Source organism: Botryllus schlosseri, chromosome 10, assembly GCF_051294905.1.
Source record: "Botryllus schlosseri isolate E-star chromosome 10, Bs_hap1, whole genome shotgun sequence".
NCBI lineage: Eukaryota > Metazoa > Chordata > Ascidiacea > Stolidobranchia > Styelidae > Botryllus > Botryllus schlosseri.
In genome coordinates this window covers 20,691,305-20,710,098 of record NC_137245.1, presented here as the reverse complement: position 1 = coordinate 20,710,098, position 18,794 = coordinate 20,691,305, and the positions used below count along the sequence as shown (strand labels likewise).

General features: G+C 44.6%; 2 protein-coding genes, 1 long non-coding RNA gene and 1 other non-coding gene across 20 annotated transcripts in view; 1 reads left to right on the top strand and 3 right to left on the bottom strand.

The window, feature by feature from the left end:
- Nucleotides 1-18,794, top strand: part of LOC145448180 (uncharacterized) — a 453,937-nt gene that overhangs the window by 506 nt on the left and 434,637 nt on the right. The window lies entirely within an intron of this gene.
- LOC145448158 (microtubule-actin cross-linking factor 1-like) overlaps nucleotides 1-18,794 on the bottom strand; it is a 157,751-nt gene that overhangs the window by 7,011 nt on the left and 131,946 nt on the right. For 16 of the 17 annotated variants that reach the window (XM_080326497.1, XM_080326498.1, XM_080326499.1 and 13 more), the window contains 27 exons: nucleotides 13,608-13,730; nucleotides 13,443-13,550; nucleotides 12,919-13,131; nucleotides 12,816-12,848; nucleotides 12,273-12,354; nucleotides 12,030-12,163; nucleotides 11,791-11,910; nucleotides 11,621-11,729; nucleotides 11,066-11,295; nucleotides 10,771-10,914; nucleotides 9,723-9,926; nucleotides 9,484-9,657; nucleotides 8,872-9,030; nucleotides 8,336-8,677; nucleotides 7,701-7,823; nucleotides 7,480-7,635; nucleotides 6,673-6,806; nucleotides 6,534-6,606; nucleotides 5,813-5,932; nucleotides 5,360-5,529; nucleotides 5,136-5,295; nucleotides 4,358-4,468; nucleotides 3,879-4,064; nucleotides 3,550-3,714; nucleotides 3,299-3,468; nucleotides 193-320; nucleotides 14-132 (listed from right to left, as the gene is read on the bottom strand). In XM_080326497.1, coding sequence (XP_080182623.1) covers nucleotides 14-132; nucleotides 193-320; nucleotides 3,299-3,468; nucleotides 3,550-3,714; nucleotides 3,879-4,064; nucleotides 4,358-4,468; nucleotides 5,136-5,295; nucleotides 5,360-5,529; nucleotides 5,813-5,932; nucleotides 6,534-6,606; nucleotides 6,673-6,806; nucleotides 7,480-7,635; nucleotides 7,701-7,823; nucleotides 8,336-8,677; nucleotides 8,872-9,030; nucleotides 9,484-9,657; nucleotides 9,723-9,926; nucleotides 10,771-10,914; nucleotides 11,066-11,295; nucleotides 11,621-11,729; nucleotides 11,791-11,910; nucleotides 12,030-12,163; nucleotides 12,273-12,354; nucleotides 12,816-12,848; nucleotides 12,919-13,131; nucleotides 13,443-13,550; nucleotides 13,608-13,730 — 3,990 coding nt within the window. The remainder of the gene's footprint in view (nucleotides 1-13; nucleotides 133-192; nucleotides 321-3,298; nucleotides 3,469-3,549; nucleotides 3,715-3,878; nucleotides 4,065-4,357; nucleotides 4,469-5,135; nucleotides 5,296-5,359; nucleotides 5,530-5,812; nucleotides 5,933-6,533; nucleotides 6,607-6,672; nucleotides 6,807-7,479; nucleotides 7,636-7,700; nucleotides 7,824-8,335; nucleotides 8,678-8,871; nucleotides 9,031-9,483; nucleotides 9,658-9,722; nucleotides 9,927-10,770; nucleotides 10,915-11,065; nucleotides 11,296-11,620; nucleotides 11,730-11,790; nucleotides 11,911-12,029; nucleotides 12,164-12,272; nucleotides 12,355-12,815; nucleotides 12,849-12,918; nucleotides 13,132-13,442; nucleotides 13,551-13,607; nucleotides 13,731-18,794) is intronic. The other variant, XM_080326489.1, reaches the window with a different exon arrangement.
- Trnar-ccu (transfer RNA arginine (anticodon CCU)) lies at nucleotides 5,980-6,052 on the bottom strand. The gene has a single exon. It is a non-coding gene; the product is annotated as a tRNA-Arg (tRNA).
- LOC145448164 (uncharacterized) lies at nucleotides 13,732-18,792 on the bottom strand. Its single transcript, XM_080326506.1, has 5 exons — nucleotides 17,415-18,792; nucleotides 16,634-16,725; nucleotides 16,380-16,566; nucleotides 16,158-16,320; nucleotides 13,732-15,901 (listed from the first exon to the last, which is right to left on the bottom strand). The coding sequence occupies exons 1-5, from the start codon at nucleotides 17,778-17,780 to the stop codon at nucleotides 14,043-14,045; spliced, it is 2,667 nt and encodes an 888-aa protein (XP_080182632.1). The 5' UTR covers nucleotides 17,781-18,792; the 3' UTR covers nucleotides 13,732-14,042.

Genomic DNA, 18,794 nt, shown 5'->3' with positions numbered 1-18,794 from the left:
TATGCCTATTTACTTGTTTGGCCACGTCTCGGGCGTTCTGCAGTCTCTGTTGTCTATCCAGCACTTTGAGCCAGACGCGCTGCCACTTATTTTGCAGCTGCGATCCCGGCGTGTCTTCCTCTTGTAAGAGATCTGTCAAAGCACATATAGTTAGTACTTTGATAAAAGAATAACCAACCGCTGAGCGATTACCTCCGCTTTTTCGTTTCTTCATAGCGTCCGCCCTTTGAGGTTTACGCCGGACCGTTTTCGATAACTTCTCGTAGTTGGGTTGGTGTTGCAGCATGTCGTCTTGGAATGTTTGGTGCTCCGTGATCAGCCTGCGAATAACACACAACCTTTATACGTCTGTTTGTTTACTCAGAGTTGGAAGAGGTTATTGGAGGTACAGAACTTCAATATACAATTGAATAGTATATTCGTATTGAAATGAAGGGATGTACAAATCCGAAACGCAGACGGTCCGAAAATTCACGCTCCCTTTCGATTCGAACAGAATAGAGCATCCCCAAATTATCTATTATCCGTGTTTAAATAAGATCTTGCGATGGTTCAACAAAGATGGATCCCATTCAATGGACTTAGAGGTAAGATTAACTCATGTGTTTCCAAATTGATTGCGTAGAAACGCCACAGCTGCGCCAGCGAACCGATGCCCTTTTCTGATCTATTAACCCCAAAAAGTTTTAATGACAAGTGACGCGTCACATTATACTACGATACTACCGCCTTGAGAATATATTCACGGATACTATATGATAATCAGAATCAGACATGGGGTAATCGCGATTAGTAATCGTAATCGATTACGACGATTACAGCATTTTCAAGTAATCGTAATCGCAATCGATTACATTCGAAAAAATTCCAAAGTAATCGTAATCGTAATCGTAATCGACTAATTGGCATATCTAATCGATTTCAGTGAAAGAACGATTACTTTTTTTTATTTTTACAAGGACGATGACATAACTGAACATTCGTGAACATACCAAGAGATATTATACCAGGTTCGCGATAGCACACACGTTTGATTTCCAAATGCTATTGCTCATTGTTACGTCAGAAGTAGCATATTAGCTTTGCTCGTCATTGCGTAAGTATCCACAGTAAATAGATATCCGATGTACGTAGCCTACATTAGTGTGATTGTAAGAACACCCGCCGTGCTGTATATCAGGTTATCAACACGTTCCACACGCCACTCCCTCGCAGCAGGATAATTAATTTCCACTCTGCCTAGTTCAAAATAGTAACTTATGTATTGATGTTTGGCTATGTTTATTGCTTAGTTAAACGCAGTTTGACCGTTGCTTCTTGGCGAGCAGTAGGCCTATGCACTACGTACGTACACCGGACAAAGATTTGCAATTTTGTACTCGCCAAATAAAACATTACGGTTTCCGCAAGGAAGCAGTGAAAATCAACAGCTAATGATATATATCATAACCGAGCCGTCTTTGCCGTTTCCCGTAACGGCAGCTTGCAGTACATTATCTGTATGAAGTTGAAGGCATAATTTTATGTTCGCTTAATCGGGTCCCGGCGGCATCTTATTCTCATTTGACTCTACTTGAAACGTGCGACCTAATCAGCAATTCGTTCCAGATTCCAAACTTTGGTCTTTGGCCCCATAGGGTGGTATTTTCAAGTTGAAGACTGAATTTCGTCAATATTAATAATTATTGCATTATATTAATATTAATTTTTAATCCTCTCTCAGCCCCGATGGCCAGATTTACCTGTAGAGCTGGGAGCACGTAATTCATAATTATAACGTCCGATATCTTGTTATAATTACTTTAATTTATGTTGTTAATTCGTGACCTCTGGTCTGTTATATAATCAAAGGATATTAAAGTGGCGCAAGAAGTTTGGTGATACGCACACACAAATTGTCACGTCTTTAAAACCCCGTGGGTTCCCGGGGGGCATTTGCATTATGAGATTAGATTGGAAGGACCGTACTATTAGTCACGTCCACCCAGCGTGGCTATTGACAATGGACACATACCCTAAGTTTCGACCAAGGTCTTTCTTTAGTAGCACACTTCGTGAAGTCGCATGTGGGTCGAAACTGCGTATATCTTTTGGTGTGTCGTGGCACGGTATTGACTGGCACCTAAATGCCTATTACTATAAATTAGGGTTGCATTTAAAACAAAAATCAATTTAAAACAGACATGTTTAAAACAAGGCCCTTGTTTAAAAATGTTTTTTTTAACCACGACGTCACGAATATAAAATTGTGACGTCCTAGGGGATTGATATTGACAATTGAAAATATAGGGTAAATATAGCTCATATGACGAAATATCTGGACTATAACTGTTGAACAGACTATTTTGAGGGTTCCAACCATCCCATATCGATGTACGTCGGCCAAATCGGGTGGTAATTGTCCGTAGGCTCATACAAAATGTTTTTTGGAAAGTGTTTACACAATTATGGCATAATGTAATAACTTTAAAAACCCTATTTAGTTTTTTTAAGCCTTTGTTTTTAAAACACCGTTTAAAACATGTTTTAAACAAAGTGTTTTAAACAATTATTTGTTTTAAATACAACCCTAGTATAAATTATGTATGACTTTTTTAAGGGGAGACGTATGCTTTTCAAAATCAAGCTATCCAGAGAGAATTTTCAAGTTATTTAAATGTCTCGAAAGACTGTATAATTTACGTTGGTTCACGAAATACTTTTGAGTCCCCTTCGATCTCCCTCCCTACCCTGTTGGGAAATTTGGGGGCCGGCGGTTATGGACCTGGCAAGAATGCAAATCGTTGGGTGCGATAAATCGACCTCTATAAAAATGGGCAATCAGTACACCATGACGTAACAAGCCAATGACGCATCTTTTTTTAAAGGAAGTTTGTTATCTCATTAGGCCTTTTCAGCGCAATCCACATATTGTCTTCCGATATAACTACTAAGATACAAAATAAATGTAATCGTGAGTAATCGTGATTACTTTTCCAATGTAATCGTAATCGCAATCGACTACTCCCTGATTTTGCTGTAATCGTAATCGTAATCGCGTCATTCAGAAGTAATCGTAATCGCAATCGATTACATTCATGAAGTAATCACCCCATGTCTGATCAGAATTGCTGGTATTAACATCGTATTCCTTTCGTTGCGTATCGCAGATACAGTTGTCACGCGACATTATGGAATTTGGTCTAGTCTAAGTATGGCATATTGCTATAAACGAAGCTCCATATATATTGTTATTATATGTCCCGAAAACTACCGTAAAAGAACAAATAGATTTGGAAGCACGGAATTGCGTACTGACTTTTCAATGTCATCCACGGCTTTCGGCATGGGTTGGTCGTTGTTGATGTCGAGCGTGCTCTCCGCGTTTTTTAGCCAATTCATCAGCTCATTAAACAGAGCATCTCTCTCTTCCTTCTCCCTGATGGACTCATCGACACGGTCGCCGTGCTGCTGTGCCCACGTCACGACCTACGTCACAGTGGATCACAGAATTTTGTATTTATTATCAGTTATTATTATTATCAGTATCTTATCACAAAGACGCTGTACCTCGTCCCATCTCGATTGTAGTACGGTGAGCCAATGCTTCAGTGGCGTGATCGCGTCCGGATGGGCCTGGTTCAAAATAGCGTGGCCCAGCGCGAGAGAGCGTTCGAGTTCGACCTTCTTTTTCCGCGATTCGGCTTCGAATTCGAGATTAGCTGCCTTCAGTTCCTGTCAAGATAGCGTTTGTTTAGAATTTTAGATGAAATTGAAAGTGTCGACGAAGAACTAGTACAACTGTAGTCAAACAGACTTTTGCGGCTTATAACTTCGCAACATCCGATCTATATTTCATGGTAATTTAGATCCGGGAAAAGGCAGCACGCATATTTTACCTGTAACTGAAATTCGTCGTCGGGTAGCTGCTGATTCAGCCTCAGGCTGGTCTCGGCGTTGGTGAGCCAATCTAGGATGTCGCGCGCCGACACTTGGAATTCTTCCGCCTGAGCCTTGGCCGAACCAAGCCTAGCCTCCTTCACTTTGGCGAACTTACAAAGCGCGTCCCATCTCATGTCAAGTTCCTGAAAACGCGAAACGGAGTTTACACATCAAGCGGCATTTATCAAAATCGCACAATTAAATAATTAACGAGTAGGCCTGGGCACGATGATTAGAGCACGTCTCTTCAAAGAGTTATGGTCGGAAAGACACCAAATTAGCTTTAACGCACTGTAGAACCCGCATTGTTTTCTTTGTAGTCGCATAAAAAGTGTACAGATTCAAAATTTTCACGTCATCCATACTCCACAATCTTATCTGACTTTCCTTGTCTCGAATCATTGTGCCCTACTCGGGAGCTATATTTTCCACGCACCTGCATTTGAGCCTTGACCCACGAAGAGTCGGCGTCTTCCGACATTTCCCCGGCCGACTTGCGCAGCGACTGCACGACGGCTTCCCGCGCGTCGATATCATTCAGCAACGCCTGTGACATCATAGCGGGATTATGGCATCGTGATCAACGTCGACGAATGAAAATCGCAGTTGGGTGCCGAATGTCGGAACTTCGGCCCATTTTTAAGCTGTTACGGACTGTCAGTTTCGTGTAACTATTGCGGTGAGAGCTCGTTTTCAGCAGATTTCAGCATATACTCGAGTGGTTATGATTTTAGACCCTTGAAAGTTTTCGAGTTGTTTTCAGGTAAAACTAGGCCTAGAATCCTTTAAAAATCGAATTTTTACTTGCACTCGAGTTGAAATTTGCGAACTCCGATTCTACTTGAGTAATTGCGGTGACTAATTTGACCTTTGCCCACCTCTAGTGGTAAATGCTTTCGGGAAGGTAGGCGACCGTGTTTTAGATTATTCAGAAAAATTACAGTTGGTGTCTCTCTGAGTTCATTCACGGCCACGGCCACGGGATGCGGTAGCTTAACCGACCTATGCAGAGATAAAACTCTCCCAGATGCCCGCGAACTTTTCCCGGTAGCTTATTGTAGGCGTAATTCAATCGTTAGTAGTCATTTTTCTACATATGTACGAATATTTGGATATTAATAGTAATTCGTCACTCTTTCAGTCAACTTGACCCTATTTCACGAAAGATTGTGTACCCATAGCGTTTCAATAGTCGGCAAACCTTATACACTCACGTTGTGTTGATCCGTCAAATTTGCGACTGTGTGTACGTCGCCGTGGACCGGGCTGTCTCCGGCTACCAGCGGTTCAACCTTATACAGCCAATCGAACAGAGATTCGATCGCGTCAATCAGCCTGCCGGACACCATAAGCGCTTCTTCCAAGCGGTTTTCCCTGAAGTAGAGTCGCGCAAAACATTGCAAAACTGCTGCCGATTGAAGACAAAAACGTGCATTACCTTTCTGATGCGTTTCTGCACAGGGCGTCCCAATTCTCCTTCAATCGTCGTAGTTTGTCATCTACGTGGCTTTTATCGGCGTAGGTGTGTCCCTTATCTCGTAGCGCCTTGCCGCTTCTTGTTGTAGCGTCGTAAACAGGCCGCTTGGAAGCGACGGCGAGTTGAAATTCCTTAGCATAAAGTCGCGTTACTAGCGAAAAGTTGGATTCGATGTAGGCTACAATATCATATTGCTCAACGTACATAAATACACTGTTGGAGTTACAGAACTTCAGTACACAATTGAATACTATATTCGTTTATTGAAATATTCATATTTGGGGATACGATTATTGATACACAATGTTCTTTTTAATTATGTACTAGTTGCTGACGATTACACTGACGAGCGTTATCCGAAAATATTCGGCTTTATACAATTCCCAATTTGCACGATTCAAGAGAAAACTATACCTTGTGATCGGCAAGCAGTATCTTGATTTTGTCGGGATCACCAGTAGGCGGTTGGCTTCTGTCTAAGCTTGCGTCGGCGGAATTAATCCAATCCGTGAGTTTATCCCATGATTCGTAGAACTGTGGCGATATGAAAATAGCAATCAATTCAAAGCAAAATACGGACTCACCCCGGATGGGACTCGAACCCACAATCCTTGGCTTAGGAGGCCAATGCCTTATCCATTAGGCCACCGGGGCGACTACGCGACCTTCGCGTAAATTCGAATTTAAAGGGTGGTGTCTTTAATTGGTACCTTCACGGTTGTTGCGCGTGAGAGCGGGAGAATAGAAGAGAATGCGCCGGCTCAAGAGTGACAACAATGGCTTTGCCAGCAGAGCGACCGCGCATACTAAAAGCGAGAGAGCGGCGAAGCGTGTCGCAAATACATAACTCGCCTGTATCGAATATCTTATGTTATGCCCGTAGCCTGTATATTATATTACATTCTAACACACTACCAATTGGCAACTGTGAGACATATTTAGACAACTAGATAATGTCTGATTAGACGAATTAGAGCGAAATGCTGAAATTTAAATTTGAATATACTGGTTTTCCTGAAATGCAACAGGAGAACCGTCGAATGTCAATTCATGGTGTGTCATCAAGTAACAGAGGCTGATTGAGTTAGGCGCGTTGGTTAGTGCGAATACCGACATGCAATAATGCCGCACTTACTTGGCTTGCTTTCTTGTGGAAGTCGTTCAGCAAGAACGATCTTTCCGACACGCGCGACGTGATCTTATCCCACCTGAAAGTGATCGCACACGGAAATGCACAAAAATCAACGCCGAGCTTCCCTTTTTCAAACGCCTACCTCGCGTGCACCGACAGAAGCAAGTTCTTTATCAGTATTCCGTCTTGCTTTTGCGAGAAGTATTTCAAATGATTGCCGGCCTTGTCCAGATCCAGCAACACGTCTCTATGCTGTCGTACGTCCGTTTCCATAGCCTTGACGAAATTTCGATGATTACTTAGTCATAGAGAATAAGGAATAAATGTAATAGCGAAACACCGATAATTTGTATTATTCGGTGTCAATATGACACATTCCGAATATCGAGAAATAGCAAGGCAACGAGGGCATACACCCACGAAAAAAAATGGTTTGCTGGCCAGCTCTACAGTACCGGACACTACAATATCGGCGTTTTAGAGTCCAGCATACATACAGAGGCAGTCAGTGGTCAAATTTATCGCTAAATAATACTCAAGTCGAAGTAATGCTGAAAATTTCTACTCAATAACAAATGGAAGCACACTCTCATCGACAAGGGTGTGCATTCACACCCAAAGGTGCTACAGGAAAACATACCCTAACTCAGAATTACATCGCGGTCATGAATCCTAATTCCATACGTACAAGCATTATGTGGATTAAAATGTTGTGTTTGATTTATACCGTGGTGTAATTCTGAGGTAGGTCCTGGATTCGTGTATCATCGGGGTGTATATTTACACCCGCATAACAGGGGTGGTACACGGGTGCTGATACACACCCTTTCGACGAGAGTTTAACGTATGAAATCGTCCTAAGAACAGCGGGAAATAGCCCGTGTCGCAGAAACTGATTAAATTTTGCATGTATTTGCGATAGTGCCATTATTTATTTTCCTATGAGAACCTTTTGTTTTTCCATTTGCTTATCCAAAGTCTCCATCACAATGCTGGGAGGTGGCTGGGAGTCCAAAGCCTTCTCGGAATCGGCGAGCCACTGCATGAACGCCTGCAGGTCGTCGTGGAACTTCTGCGCTTGCTCCAGCACTTCCTCCAGCTTGTCCTGCGACCAAAACAGCCCAAACTTGGTAGAACCGTGTTCTGTTAACAAGTGAGGTGTCACATTACTTTTCTCTGTTCCATTTTCTTTTCCAGCGCCAGCAATTTGTCTTTTAGGGCTACGGCCGCGGAGTCGGACGATTCCAACTTGTCGGAGAGCGCCTTTCTCTTCGCAAGTTCGGCCATGAGATCCTGCGTAAAATTTCAATTGTTCGCATGTCGACACCCATTAAAGTTCAGTTGCAATCATGACAGGAGTGCTAACAAGTCGATCGAATCGGAGAAGGAGCTTCGCGTATGTGATTATAAATTGAATAATCCACGGCTGCGGATTCGCGTCGATTTAAATATTCGTATTCCAGTGTACGTGTCTCAAAAATGCGTAAAAACCGTATATTCACAGTATTACGCAGTTCTATAATTCCTTCACATAGAAGTCACGTTCGGGCAACAGTCCTATATTATTGCGCAAACCTATCATTCGAGTATTTTATGTCCGCTGTCACATGTTATATATTGTTTGCAATGACCTTTTTTGAAATTTCGACACTCAAATTTTACAGTTGGTTAGCACTTAACTCATGACACCCAAGAGCTGTAGCGAGTTCGTAACCATACTATGAAGTAGCGGTTACGAAAGCAACCCGAAAGTGTCACCAATCCCTGATTAGCCATACACTAACTCAACTTGAAATAACACTTACGTTATGTGCGTTGAGCTGCTCCAAAGCAGTCTCTGGGAGTCCCCCGTACGGCACGCTCTGTGCCAACTCATAATCCTTATCCTGCAACCACCTTGACAGCAGATCCAATTCTTTCTGCCTGTCCTGGGCCCTCTCCAAGGCTTCCTCCAGCTCCCACTGGCGTGCCTGAGCCTTGGCGTTCACCTCCTCCCACTGTCCGACCAGACCGGACACTTTCGCGTCCACCCCGTTCGTTTTGGTGGGACTGGCGGGGTCGTCCGTGGTGGATGAGCTGATCTCCAGGGCGGCGGAGGTAATCGCGTCCAGGGTGACTTTGTGAGCGGATATATCATTCCACATGATCTGCAATCGAAATTGCGGCGTAGCACAAGAAATCAACCAATGTGCTAGCTATCATGACCTATATTTGAAATTACGATGTTATTACGTTATCCCGTCATGCTACTTTTCGATAGAAATCAACGAATGTGATAGTTGCAAATTTCCCGCCCACCGCCAAACAATCGCCACAACCGAACGCGTCTGCGACGACCTACCTTGTGTTTGGCGAGTTCGATCTCGAGTTGTCTCGGGTTGTCGATAGGAGGCGGCGCCAGCGAGTCCAATTCGCGGTCGGTCGTTTCCAGCCATCCCTCCAACTCGCTGATCGCGTGATGCAACTGACCCAACGTGAGCATAGCCTCTTCCAATTCGTGCTGGAATATAGCCGCGCGTTACAATGTATTGGGGGGGGGGGGGGGGGCGTGCATGCTAGCGACAAATTCGAAATGAAAAAAGATGCTACAAACACTTGGCGATATTCGACAATATCACCAACGTTTTATTGACGCTTCTTCGAGAAAGTTTACTAATATCCAGCTAATCAGCGTCATATTTTTGTCATTAGCAAAACTCTATCACATACCCTTCTTAAGACAAAACCCGTGAACAGCCTACAACATGATGTCTGATCGTGACGAAGAGATGTAAAGACCGTAAAGACTATTATTCCACTTAATTGCCGAAATTTCGATTAGGTTTTCCAACCACTTCTACTAGTTGGAACTGAGCCAATTGCAAAAAAACGTTTCTTTGAACAGCCCTATGTACGATGTGTAAACTGTACACTGTACAGTATACTTGTGTACATCTGTCAAGCGCCCACGTACCTGCCGCGCCAGAATCTTATCATCCAGCGCCTGCCAAGAGTCGCGCATCTCCGCCACGGAAGCTTTCAGCGCGCATTTCTCCGCATCTCCCTTAGCTCGCGAAGCCATCAGCTCGCCGCGATTGCAAAGCCGCTCCAGCTCGATCTGATGCGCGTGGGTGTGCGCGCGGAAGTCCTGCACGCGAAAAGCGACAATCCGCGCTAAATCCCGCGACATCGGCGACCAAAGGAGTAACTTACCTTCAGTTCTTCGACTTGCGCCTTTACCGAGGCCAATTCCGCGGCAACCGGCGCCATTTTGTCTACGTTTTCGATTTCCTCGCCGACCAGGTCTAGCATGCGCTGGACCGCGTCTTGGAATTCGACGGCTTCTGCCATGGCTTCGTCTAGCTTGGACTTTGTCTTGCTCACGTTTCCTTGGAGCGAGTTCCAGGTCGCGTGCAGCTGAACGAATGAGATGCGGGTTGAGATTGGCGCACACGGTTGTGGGATGAATCCGGAACAACAACTGGTGATTTCGCATCACAGTCAATGCATTTATTTATGTATTATTTGTAGCAGTATTTTGTGTTAATTCACGCCAATTCGATATTTCAAATATTCGTGCAATTCAGAAACACAGTCAATGAGAATCGGGCATTTAGTATTATTAAAAGTACTATTTCAATAATATGTTTCGTGAATTCCAGCCCATTACACAGTACGAATATTCGGGCAATTTCGAATCCAAGTCGATGCGAATCGGTCATTCATTAATTTATCTTATTATAAGCAGTATTTCATCGGAATTCTGCGGGATTTCGAATATTCGGGTAATTTCGAATCACAGCCAATACGAGTCGACCATCTAATAATTTATTATTAGTATTAGTGGTATTTCGATGAAAATCTTCGTTCTTTTCCGCTTATCCCGTCGATATTTGATTCGAAAGAGCTGGTACGAATCAAACAGGCCATGGTTCGAATCGGATTTGAATCGATCACAAGCAGGAATAAATTCCAATGGCGCAGATTGAATGGGGGAAGATACTTATGACGTAAAAGTTATATATAACACGAGAGAACATTACTTACATAGCGTGTTAGGAAATAGGAGACACTTGCTTTTAAAATCGTAAATAATTAAACTGCGTTTACGTTATCACGCTCACGTATTAAGCATGTTTATCACCCCAATTGGTTGGTTATTATCGCAACGACGCCGAATGTATAACTTTACAAACAAATCATCATCGCAGTCAAATAACATCTTATAGTGATCGATATTGATTGCTTTTCTACAACGCACCTCGTCCATGACTTTCTTCACCTCCATCGATTCCGGCGAGTCGCCGGGCTGTCTGGGGGTACCTTCGCGCGAGCAAAGCTCACCCGCTTCTACCCCTATCGCACCCAAATCTTTATCCAAAGACGACATCTCTTCACACAGCGTCTGCGTAAAAAGACAGGCATACGGCGTAAGCATAAATTGGAGATCGCCCACTTGGCCTCGAGATCGATTACGTAATTGAAACGGCTCCAAACGACACCAAGACAATTACGCGAACCGATGCCCCTGGCTTACAGACTAGATGTCCCATTACCTCCAACACCTCCATTTGTTCCTTGATCGCCACCAATTCCGCGCAAGGCTCTCCAACCTTTTGCGAGATCTGTGCGTTGTGCTCTTTGAGGAGTGACTGCAGCGTGTCGGCGCCGGTCCATAATTGGCGGCAGCCGGCCAGCAAGTCTAGCAGCGCTTTCAGGAGGCTCGCCATCATGTCACCGAGCTCTTGCCAGGCCGCGAACAGCTTGTCGAGTTTGTCTTCCACCACTGGAATGCGAGTACACTCTTAGAAATAATCGTAAATTTACCAATGTCTGGGTTAGTATATGAATGTGGGCAGTGGTCCAGTCCAGCACAGTGAGGAAAGTCACCTTACAATCTTATGTCAAGTGCTGACAATTATTTTCACTATAGCATAATATCGTAATTCATATCAATGATTTTTATGAAACCTCGTTTATGACGTGAACTGTGCAGGTAGTTGCGAGTCTAATGCGTGACTTGAAACCCTAGAATACGTAGTTGAGCACAGTAGGGATGGCGCTAATTAGCATATAGAGGGAAAAGTACATAGAGTCCATTGTACACTGACATTTGGCGTGCTGGTCACCGGCGCCCGCTCTACGCTCCGTCAGTTTCTGCCCTTGGTTTTTCACGCTGTTGTAGGTCGGCAAAAGTTTGGCCATTTCAACCTCGTGCAACTGAACGCAAAGTTATATTCAAGTCTTTTCGCCACAAACATTAGGCAAAAGACACGGTTACCTTCACTTTCTCGATGCGCTCTTTGACTTTGTCGGCCTCGATCACCACGGGAGGATACGAAGTAATGGCGGCCCGTATGTTACTCAGCTGGTCCATGAGAGATTTGAGCCGCTCGAAGAACTAAAAGATACCACGACTTTTAGCTATACGCGCCTTTAGGCTCTGGGATTGTGCCGTCATTCGTTCCAGCGACGTCAATTAATTATTGTATAAACTACGCCTATGGAGACTTGTCGAACCTGGCTAGATTCTCCAAGGGCGTTATCCAATTCGGCCGAACGGCTGCGTACGGCTTCTCTGAGACTAGCGTACTCTTTGTTGACGTCATCAGTCGACTTTACAACCTCAGCGGCCAGGTCCGGGTTGTCAGCAACTGCAGCGGATAAGATAAGACAAAGTTCGATCACCGTAAATCATGTATGCTATCCCGACTGAGGTGCTCTCTAGAGGAGAGAAAAATTGGATCAGTAGAGACTATTTACCAAGAAGCTGCGATAGTTGAGCTCCTGTCTTGTTCAACTTGTCCACGTACGGCCTGCGGTCGGATATGTCTTCCTTCAGTGCCTGAAACACCAAAGCAGAGAATGAATGAAGTTCATTGGAATAAATCGTGTTTCCACATGTATGGTAATTTTCCAGCAGGTCGATTTCCCGTATTTAGAATCCTGACAAGCCTACTATACGATAATGGAAATTGCGCAATAAGCCACCGCGTGCATGCCACTAATCGCACCTTTACCATAATCGCAATTGTCGAAATTGATGATACATAATTATAACTAGAATCATTTCATTTCAAGTTCAGTTAGTATAGAAAATCTGCTGCAGTGATTAGTTCATCATTACTGTGTAGAATGATGGAAATAATCTGAAAAGGAGCCCGCAACCAGTCACCCAAGTTAAAACGAAAACGTTTTTCCGACCCAACTATTCGCTACAGGAGTCTGTTTCAAAATGTCACATTTGAAACATATGCACCAATATCTCTTAATAACCCGTAACTGCCCATTCACCGACATATTTACCTCGCACGCGAAAACATCGGTCGGAAACAGACTCTATACGTAAGAAGACACGTCATTATTGTGATACAAAGGGGGATAAATTCACTTTCAAAATCAGAATCACCTTCGCCTCGTCTTGCTGCGATTTCAACTCCTCTCCCAGTATGGCGGGCGGTTTGAACGATTCCACGGCGACTTTGGTTGTAGCCAGCCAGGGCTCCAATTCGTCCTTGGTCTCCACGTATGCGGTCGCCGCGGGTAGGGTCCGGTCCAGTTGGGAGTTTTTGTATTGTTGCTCCACGTCTGCCAGCTTGTTTTCGATGGACTCGAGCAGGTTCTGAAGCAGTAATCTTTGTTAGTCAAGTAGGAGCAAAAGTAACTCCGTAAGTTTCCACTCCAGTACGAGTCCAAGTCGAGATTTGCAAGTAAGTAAAAAATAAGTATTACAGATCGAATTCTTGCTTAAAAACAGTGAAAAGTGAAATAGAAGTACTCAAAAATAATTATCCCTCGAGTAAGCAGTGAAATTATGAACATGCACAACCTATTTGCGTACTCCAAACGTAGAAGTACTTCGTTACTGACTACCTCTGGATACGACGCAGAGGTAACGTAGCGAAAATACGTTAGGTATGTAGCATCACATACCTCGATTTTGGTTTTGTCATCATCATCACAAAGCGGGGCCAGAGAATCGCCTTCATCATTGATACTATGCGCGCGATTGCGTTCGGAGGCGATGCGGTCCACGATTTTCTGCGAAATTCAAAATGTAACAAAGAACCCGCGTATGATCCAATTCTGAAACGGTACCTTGTGATCCCCGGTCGCGGATTTCAAGTATTCCGGGTCAAGTGACGTCATATTGCGAAGGTCGTCCAAGCGTGACGAAATGTCATTCAGTCCCGCCATACACGCGTCCGCGTGCTCCATGAACTGTGAATAACAAATAAAAATCTCAAAATCCAAACGTGTGTAGAGCTGGACAATAGCCCTGCCCATTTACAACAGTTCGACCTTGTCCCCGAAACTAAATTGCTCTAAATATATCCGCTACCATAGCGATGCCAGTGCCTGTTAAATGGCTAGATATCAGTTCGCGACAAAAACAGCCCTAATGCCTTGAAATCGGTTCATATATTTATTAAGATAAACACACACATTCGAAATATCAATGTATTTGAAAATAAAGAGAGAGCTGTATAATGTATTGTACATATTGAACTAATTAACGACGGAATTCACTGTTTAACGTATACCGTGTCTCTGCCCAGTTCCGGCCGCCCAAGGTCGCGTAGGGCCACCGGACTTGATTTGACTCCGCCCGTATTCATCCACAGATTCAAGCCCCATGTCAGATAACACCCCGGAATCTTTACTGCGGGCTATCTCATCCAAAAACGTGACTTTAGAAACAGAGCGATTCAACATAGGCTGCTGTGTGCTAGCGTTGCCACGCGCGTTTACATACGTCGATGTATCTGCCGCCGGGGTTACTACTGGTTGTGTGCTAGCGGGTATTGTGACGTCATTACGTCGCGTGATGTCGTTCTCATTGACAGCGTAAACACAGGCCACGACTTCCGTGTTTTTGTGTTCCGAGGTATCTTCATCAATGCGTAATTTACCGAACAGCTTACTGAAAAAGGTGCCGATGCTGTTGGTTGAAGGGCTGCGCTTTATACTGCGTTTTCGCGTGATAGAACTACGTTTGCGTTTGATTTTTTTGCTTTCAGCGCGTTCGGCAGCCTTGCCTATCACTTCCTCACGCCTGGCCCACTCCGCGACCCAACGTCTGCCGGGTACCTGCTGAAAATGCGAGTCGCCCTCTTCCGTTTTTCCGTTTAGAAAATCTTCAACCCTACTGCGTAGCGCGGCCTCGTTTTCGCCTTCCCGCGGTTGCAGGGTCGGCAAGCGGACGACCGTTTTGAGTGTGGCGCCGTCTCTCGGTTCGAAAATATCAGCGACGGACAGGAGGTCGTCCGGTTTTACTACGGTGACGAGAGAAGTTGTAGGACACGCGGGGTTGGCTGTTATAGACGGTTGCCGGCTAGGCGTGTTAAAATTCTGATTTTGTTGCCAATTCGAGTTGGTGCTCACAGACTGAGCGTCTGACTGTACTGTGTTTTGAATCAGCGGCGTTGAATCTACATTATCGATCATGTTTGTATTGTAATTGGACTGTGCTTGATGTGGCACTGGAGTAGCCGTATCTTTCCCTATTAAGGCTACATCCGAATCGGTGCCGACTTCCGCGTTAGCATCGCCGTTCTGTTGTACGAGATTGATAAGTTTGCGGGCTATGTTCTCTATAGCGAACGACTCAGATTTGCTCAAGCCTGAAGACTTGGCGTCGCCGCCTTTTAGAAAGGAGGCAAATTTAAAAAAGGACTCTTCCTCCGTTGATTCGCTGCTATCTCTGCGCTCTGATTTAGCGCGATCTAGACGGTCAAGGCGTACTTTCTCTCTCACATCGCTACCGCGCCGGCGAGACTTGCGCGAACTTTTTCTCTTTTGCACGCGCGCTCGCTCGCTTTCGCGTTTCGCGCTGTGTAGACGCTTCGCTTCGCGTCGCTTGCGCCGTTCTCTCTCGGATTCAGGGTCATTCAACTCAGCCGTGCTGCCGTAATTTCGGCTGTAACCACGACTGCGCTGGCGCTTATGACGCCGCGAGCGGCGCCCGCTGGATAAATCGTCATCGCTGATGGCGTCATCGGATTTATCAAACGGAGACTCCGGCGGGCGGATAAAAACCGGTGCGTTCGCGTTTTTTGGAGTGACCGTCTCGGCGCGGTCGTGTTCTGGGATGGCGGATAGCGAGAAAACCGGAGCCGGGGTGATAACCGGAGCCGGCGCGGGAAAACTGAGTACGTTTTCCGGGGTTCTGCGGTCGTTAACGATTCTATGCACCAGCGTTTCGCTGTAAGATATCATCGTGCTGGTGTCCATGAATTGCGCAGGGGGCATAGTCAAATCGACTTTGCTCAAGTCCTCGGTGGGAGTGTGTTCGTTAGATACAGAGGAAGCCTTGCCACCCTCGTCGTCCGGAATGTTGAATTTCACGACTGTGGGTTTCTTGGGTTCGACAATTGAAATTTCGTCGGCATCTGAAAAGAATAATGTCAGTATATGTAAAAGCTTTTTGAATGGACGGACGAGCAAAGGTGATCACCGGTCAGGAACGAAGTACCTATATTTTTTCGGTGCACTCAAGTATGTATTGACTAATTACACTACTTACTAAGTGACTATGATTTTAGCCAAAACTAGGCCTAGAACACTTATTTGGAAATTCGCTAGGTCGTTACTTCTCCCTCACCACCAACGACGATTACTTGGTCTACCTCTGCGGACAAGTCTTACCTTTTTCGTCATATCCGGCCGATTGCCTGCGTTTTTTCAGTTTCGCCACCATGGTGCCTATGGCAGCGAACGATTTTCGGCGAGATCCTTTATTGATCAGGGTGGATATAGTCTCGCCATCCATACTCTCTTCACCCATGTAAGTAGGCTTTTGTATTTGATCCTGATAGCAAATTGCTATTAGTAATATTCAACTTTATTAATAATACCATAACACCATACGTTAAGGTCATAAGCCTTTTTTCCATCCGGATCCGGATCCGCCCATAGACTCGGTTTTCGCTTCCGGCGAGAGTTTTTTCCAGGATTATACTCGGACTCAAGCGTTTTCTCTTTGCTCCACCTTTGTGCATCGGTCATAGGAGCTTCATCATCGTCACTATCCGGTAACTCGCCGGATATTTTCCTTCTGCGAAGGACCCATGATTAGCGTGTGATTTACACCTTTACTGGTAGTACGCGGTGTGGATACACACCTGTATTTAGCCATCGGCACCGTGTTTTGTGGATATACCATCATGCAATCGCGCGTAGCGGTTGCCGGTGTGTCCAAAGGTAACGAATCTTTCTGAAGATGTGGAAATGTAGTCGGTGATAATCACAGCATTTTGTAAAGAGAAAATCGAAATTCCGTTACATTGTCGTTTCGAGCGTAACATATGGGCCGATATGCTTGACAGACACTACCAGTACCGCAATTACAATACACCGTTATTGACAGAGGTAGCTAAATTGTTATTCCTCAATTGTACTCTGTTATAACGTAACGCAACTAATTATTGGTGAAGTAAAATCATCGATTTCAATGAAAGTAGTCCTAGGTTTGCCTAAAAAACCGCAAACTAAAATGTATAGAAGTAGGTGTAGTCTAAAATTATAACTAATTGCGCAGGTAGCGCGAGTAGGTAAGCCTAACCTAATTGAGTTACAGACCAACTCTAGTTTAAGATAATATCGCTTGTAGAGAGAATTGGAGAGAGAATTTAGAATCATGAGTTGATGCGAATAAAGCCGGGGAAATTGTTAACATCGGTATAGATACCACCTTGAAATGCTATATCGAAATCACTATTCTGCAATCAGGAATTGATAAAAAACGAATATTCGAGACACTGTGAATTGTCTAGTTTCCGTAAGCACACAAAATATTAGATATTGAGAGAGGCAGAAATTAGAAACCACGGTAATATCCGGCGCATTCTCGTACCATCTACGTAGCTACTGCGAACCGAACAGGGCCGATTGATAGATACTCACGCTCTCTTCCTTTTTCTCTGGCTTGACAGCCGTCATTTTCGGCAAGCACTCGATCAGCTCTTTCGAGCTCTCCGCGATTTCGTCGTGCACGCCGTCGGCGACGTAACGGAAGTCACGTGACTCGAAATCTCGCGCGCTCGCGTCGGAAAGTTCCATCGCGGATTTGGGCCTTCGCAAGTTCATGGGCGCCACCATTTCGTTGCGCGAGTTGAAATCGTGCGCTAGATCGGCCCTGCTGTGCGAGGCAAACATCTTCCCGGGGCGCGCGCGCATGCGCAGCGGGGGAGCGTCGGGGTCAACGTGGAAATCAGACAGCGGCAGGACTTCGTACGGTTTCAATCGCACTTTTTTATTGTAAGAAAACATGGCGAACTACTGCTAGGCTAAGTCTGAAACCAGTAGATCAATATCGGGTAATCAACTACTTACGACATCGCCGACGTGAAAACCAGGTTCATTGCTTTGAATGGAGAACTGATACAGTAATCCTAGTTGCCAGATCCAAAATTTGAACTAAGGAACTTTTGGAGATTGATTATGCAGTGTTCAACGGGAATTCCGACACGCATTTTCTAATGGTTTCATGCGAAGCGTGTGACTAAGGTTCGCTGCCATGCTATCCAGGCAAGGTAAGACGCAAGTGTCAAACAAAAAAAGAGGCTTCTCGAAGTACGATACCTCAACATCGCAACTAACAATAAGTTCATATTGCCAAATTTATTCCACTCAAAGCACCATCATCAGGAGCGAACGTTAGTACATGAGATTAACCAAATTCGAAGTACGACTTAACGAGAACCTTCGTTCTATATTTCAAATTTGGCTAGCCACATTGAGTGACAACCGATCGCTGATGAGACTCAGACGAAAAGGGTCCATGAGGAATAAATTTGGCAATTTGAACGTATTGTTTGTTGACATAGAACCTACTTTTCACATGATTTGAAAAGTCTTAACAGCGGAACTATAGGATTATAAAAGCAATTATTAAATACTGTTTACGAAGTAAACAATGCTCCAATTCTAACAAGACCTTACAACCCTGTTCAAAATGCAGGAGAATCTTCAAGTTAAACACCATGAGTTATTTTCAACCTATTTTCCAGATAATACAAATGCCTGGCTGCTTAATAATGTATATTCTCCACGGCTCCCGTTACTTGACTGCCACAACCTACCCTCTCCCAGACCAAGCCAACACTGAATTTCTCAAAATCTATATTCTCACTGCCTGTCCAAGTTCACAACCTGTATCCACGCAACCACATATTTCCCTTCACCCGCGCCTAACAACTGGCTAGGTGACAAAGGAGCCTTTCTTGAGCAAATCAAGTCGTAAGACTAACACCAGCAAAATCACCAATGGTAACAAAACGGAAC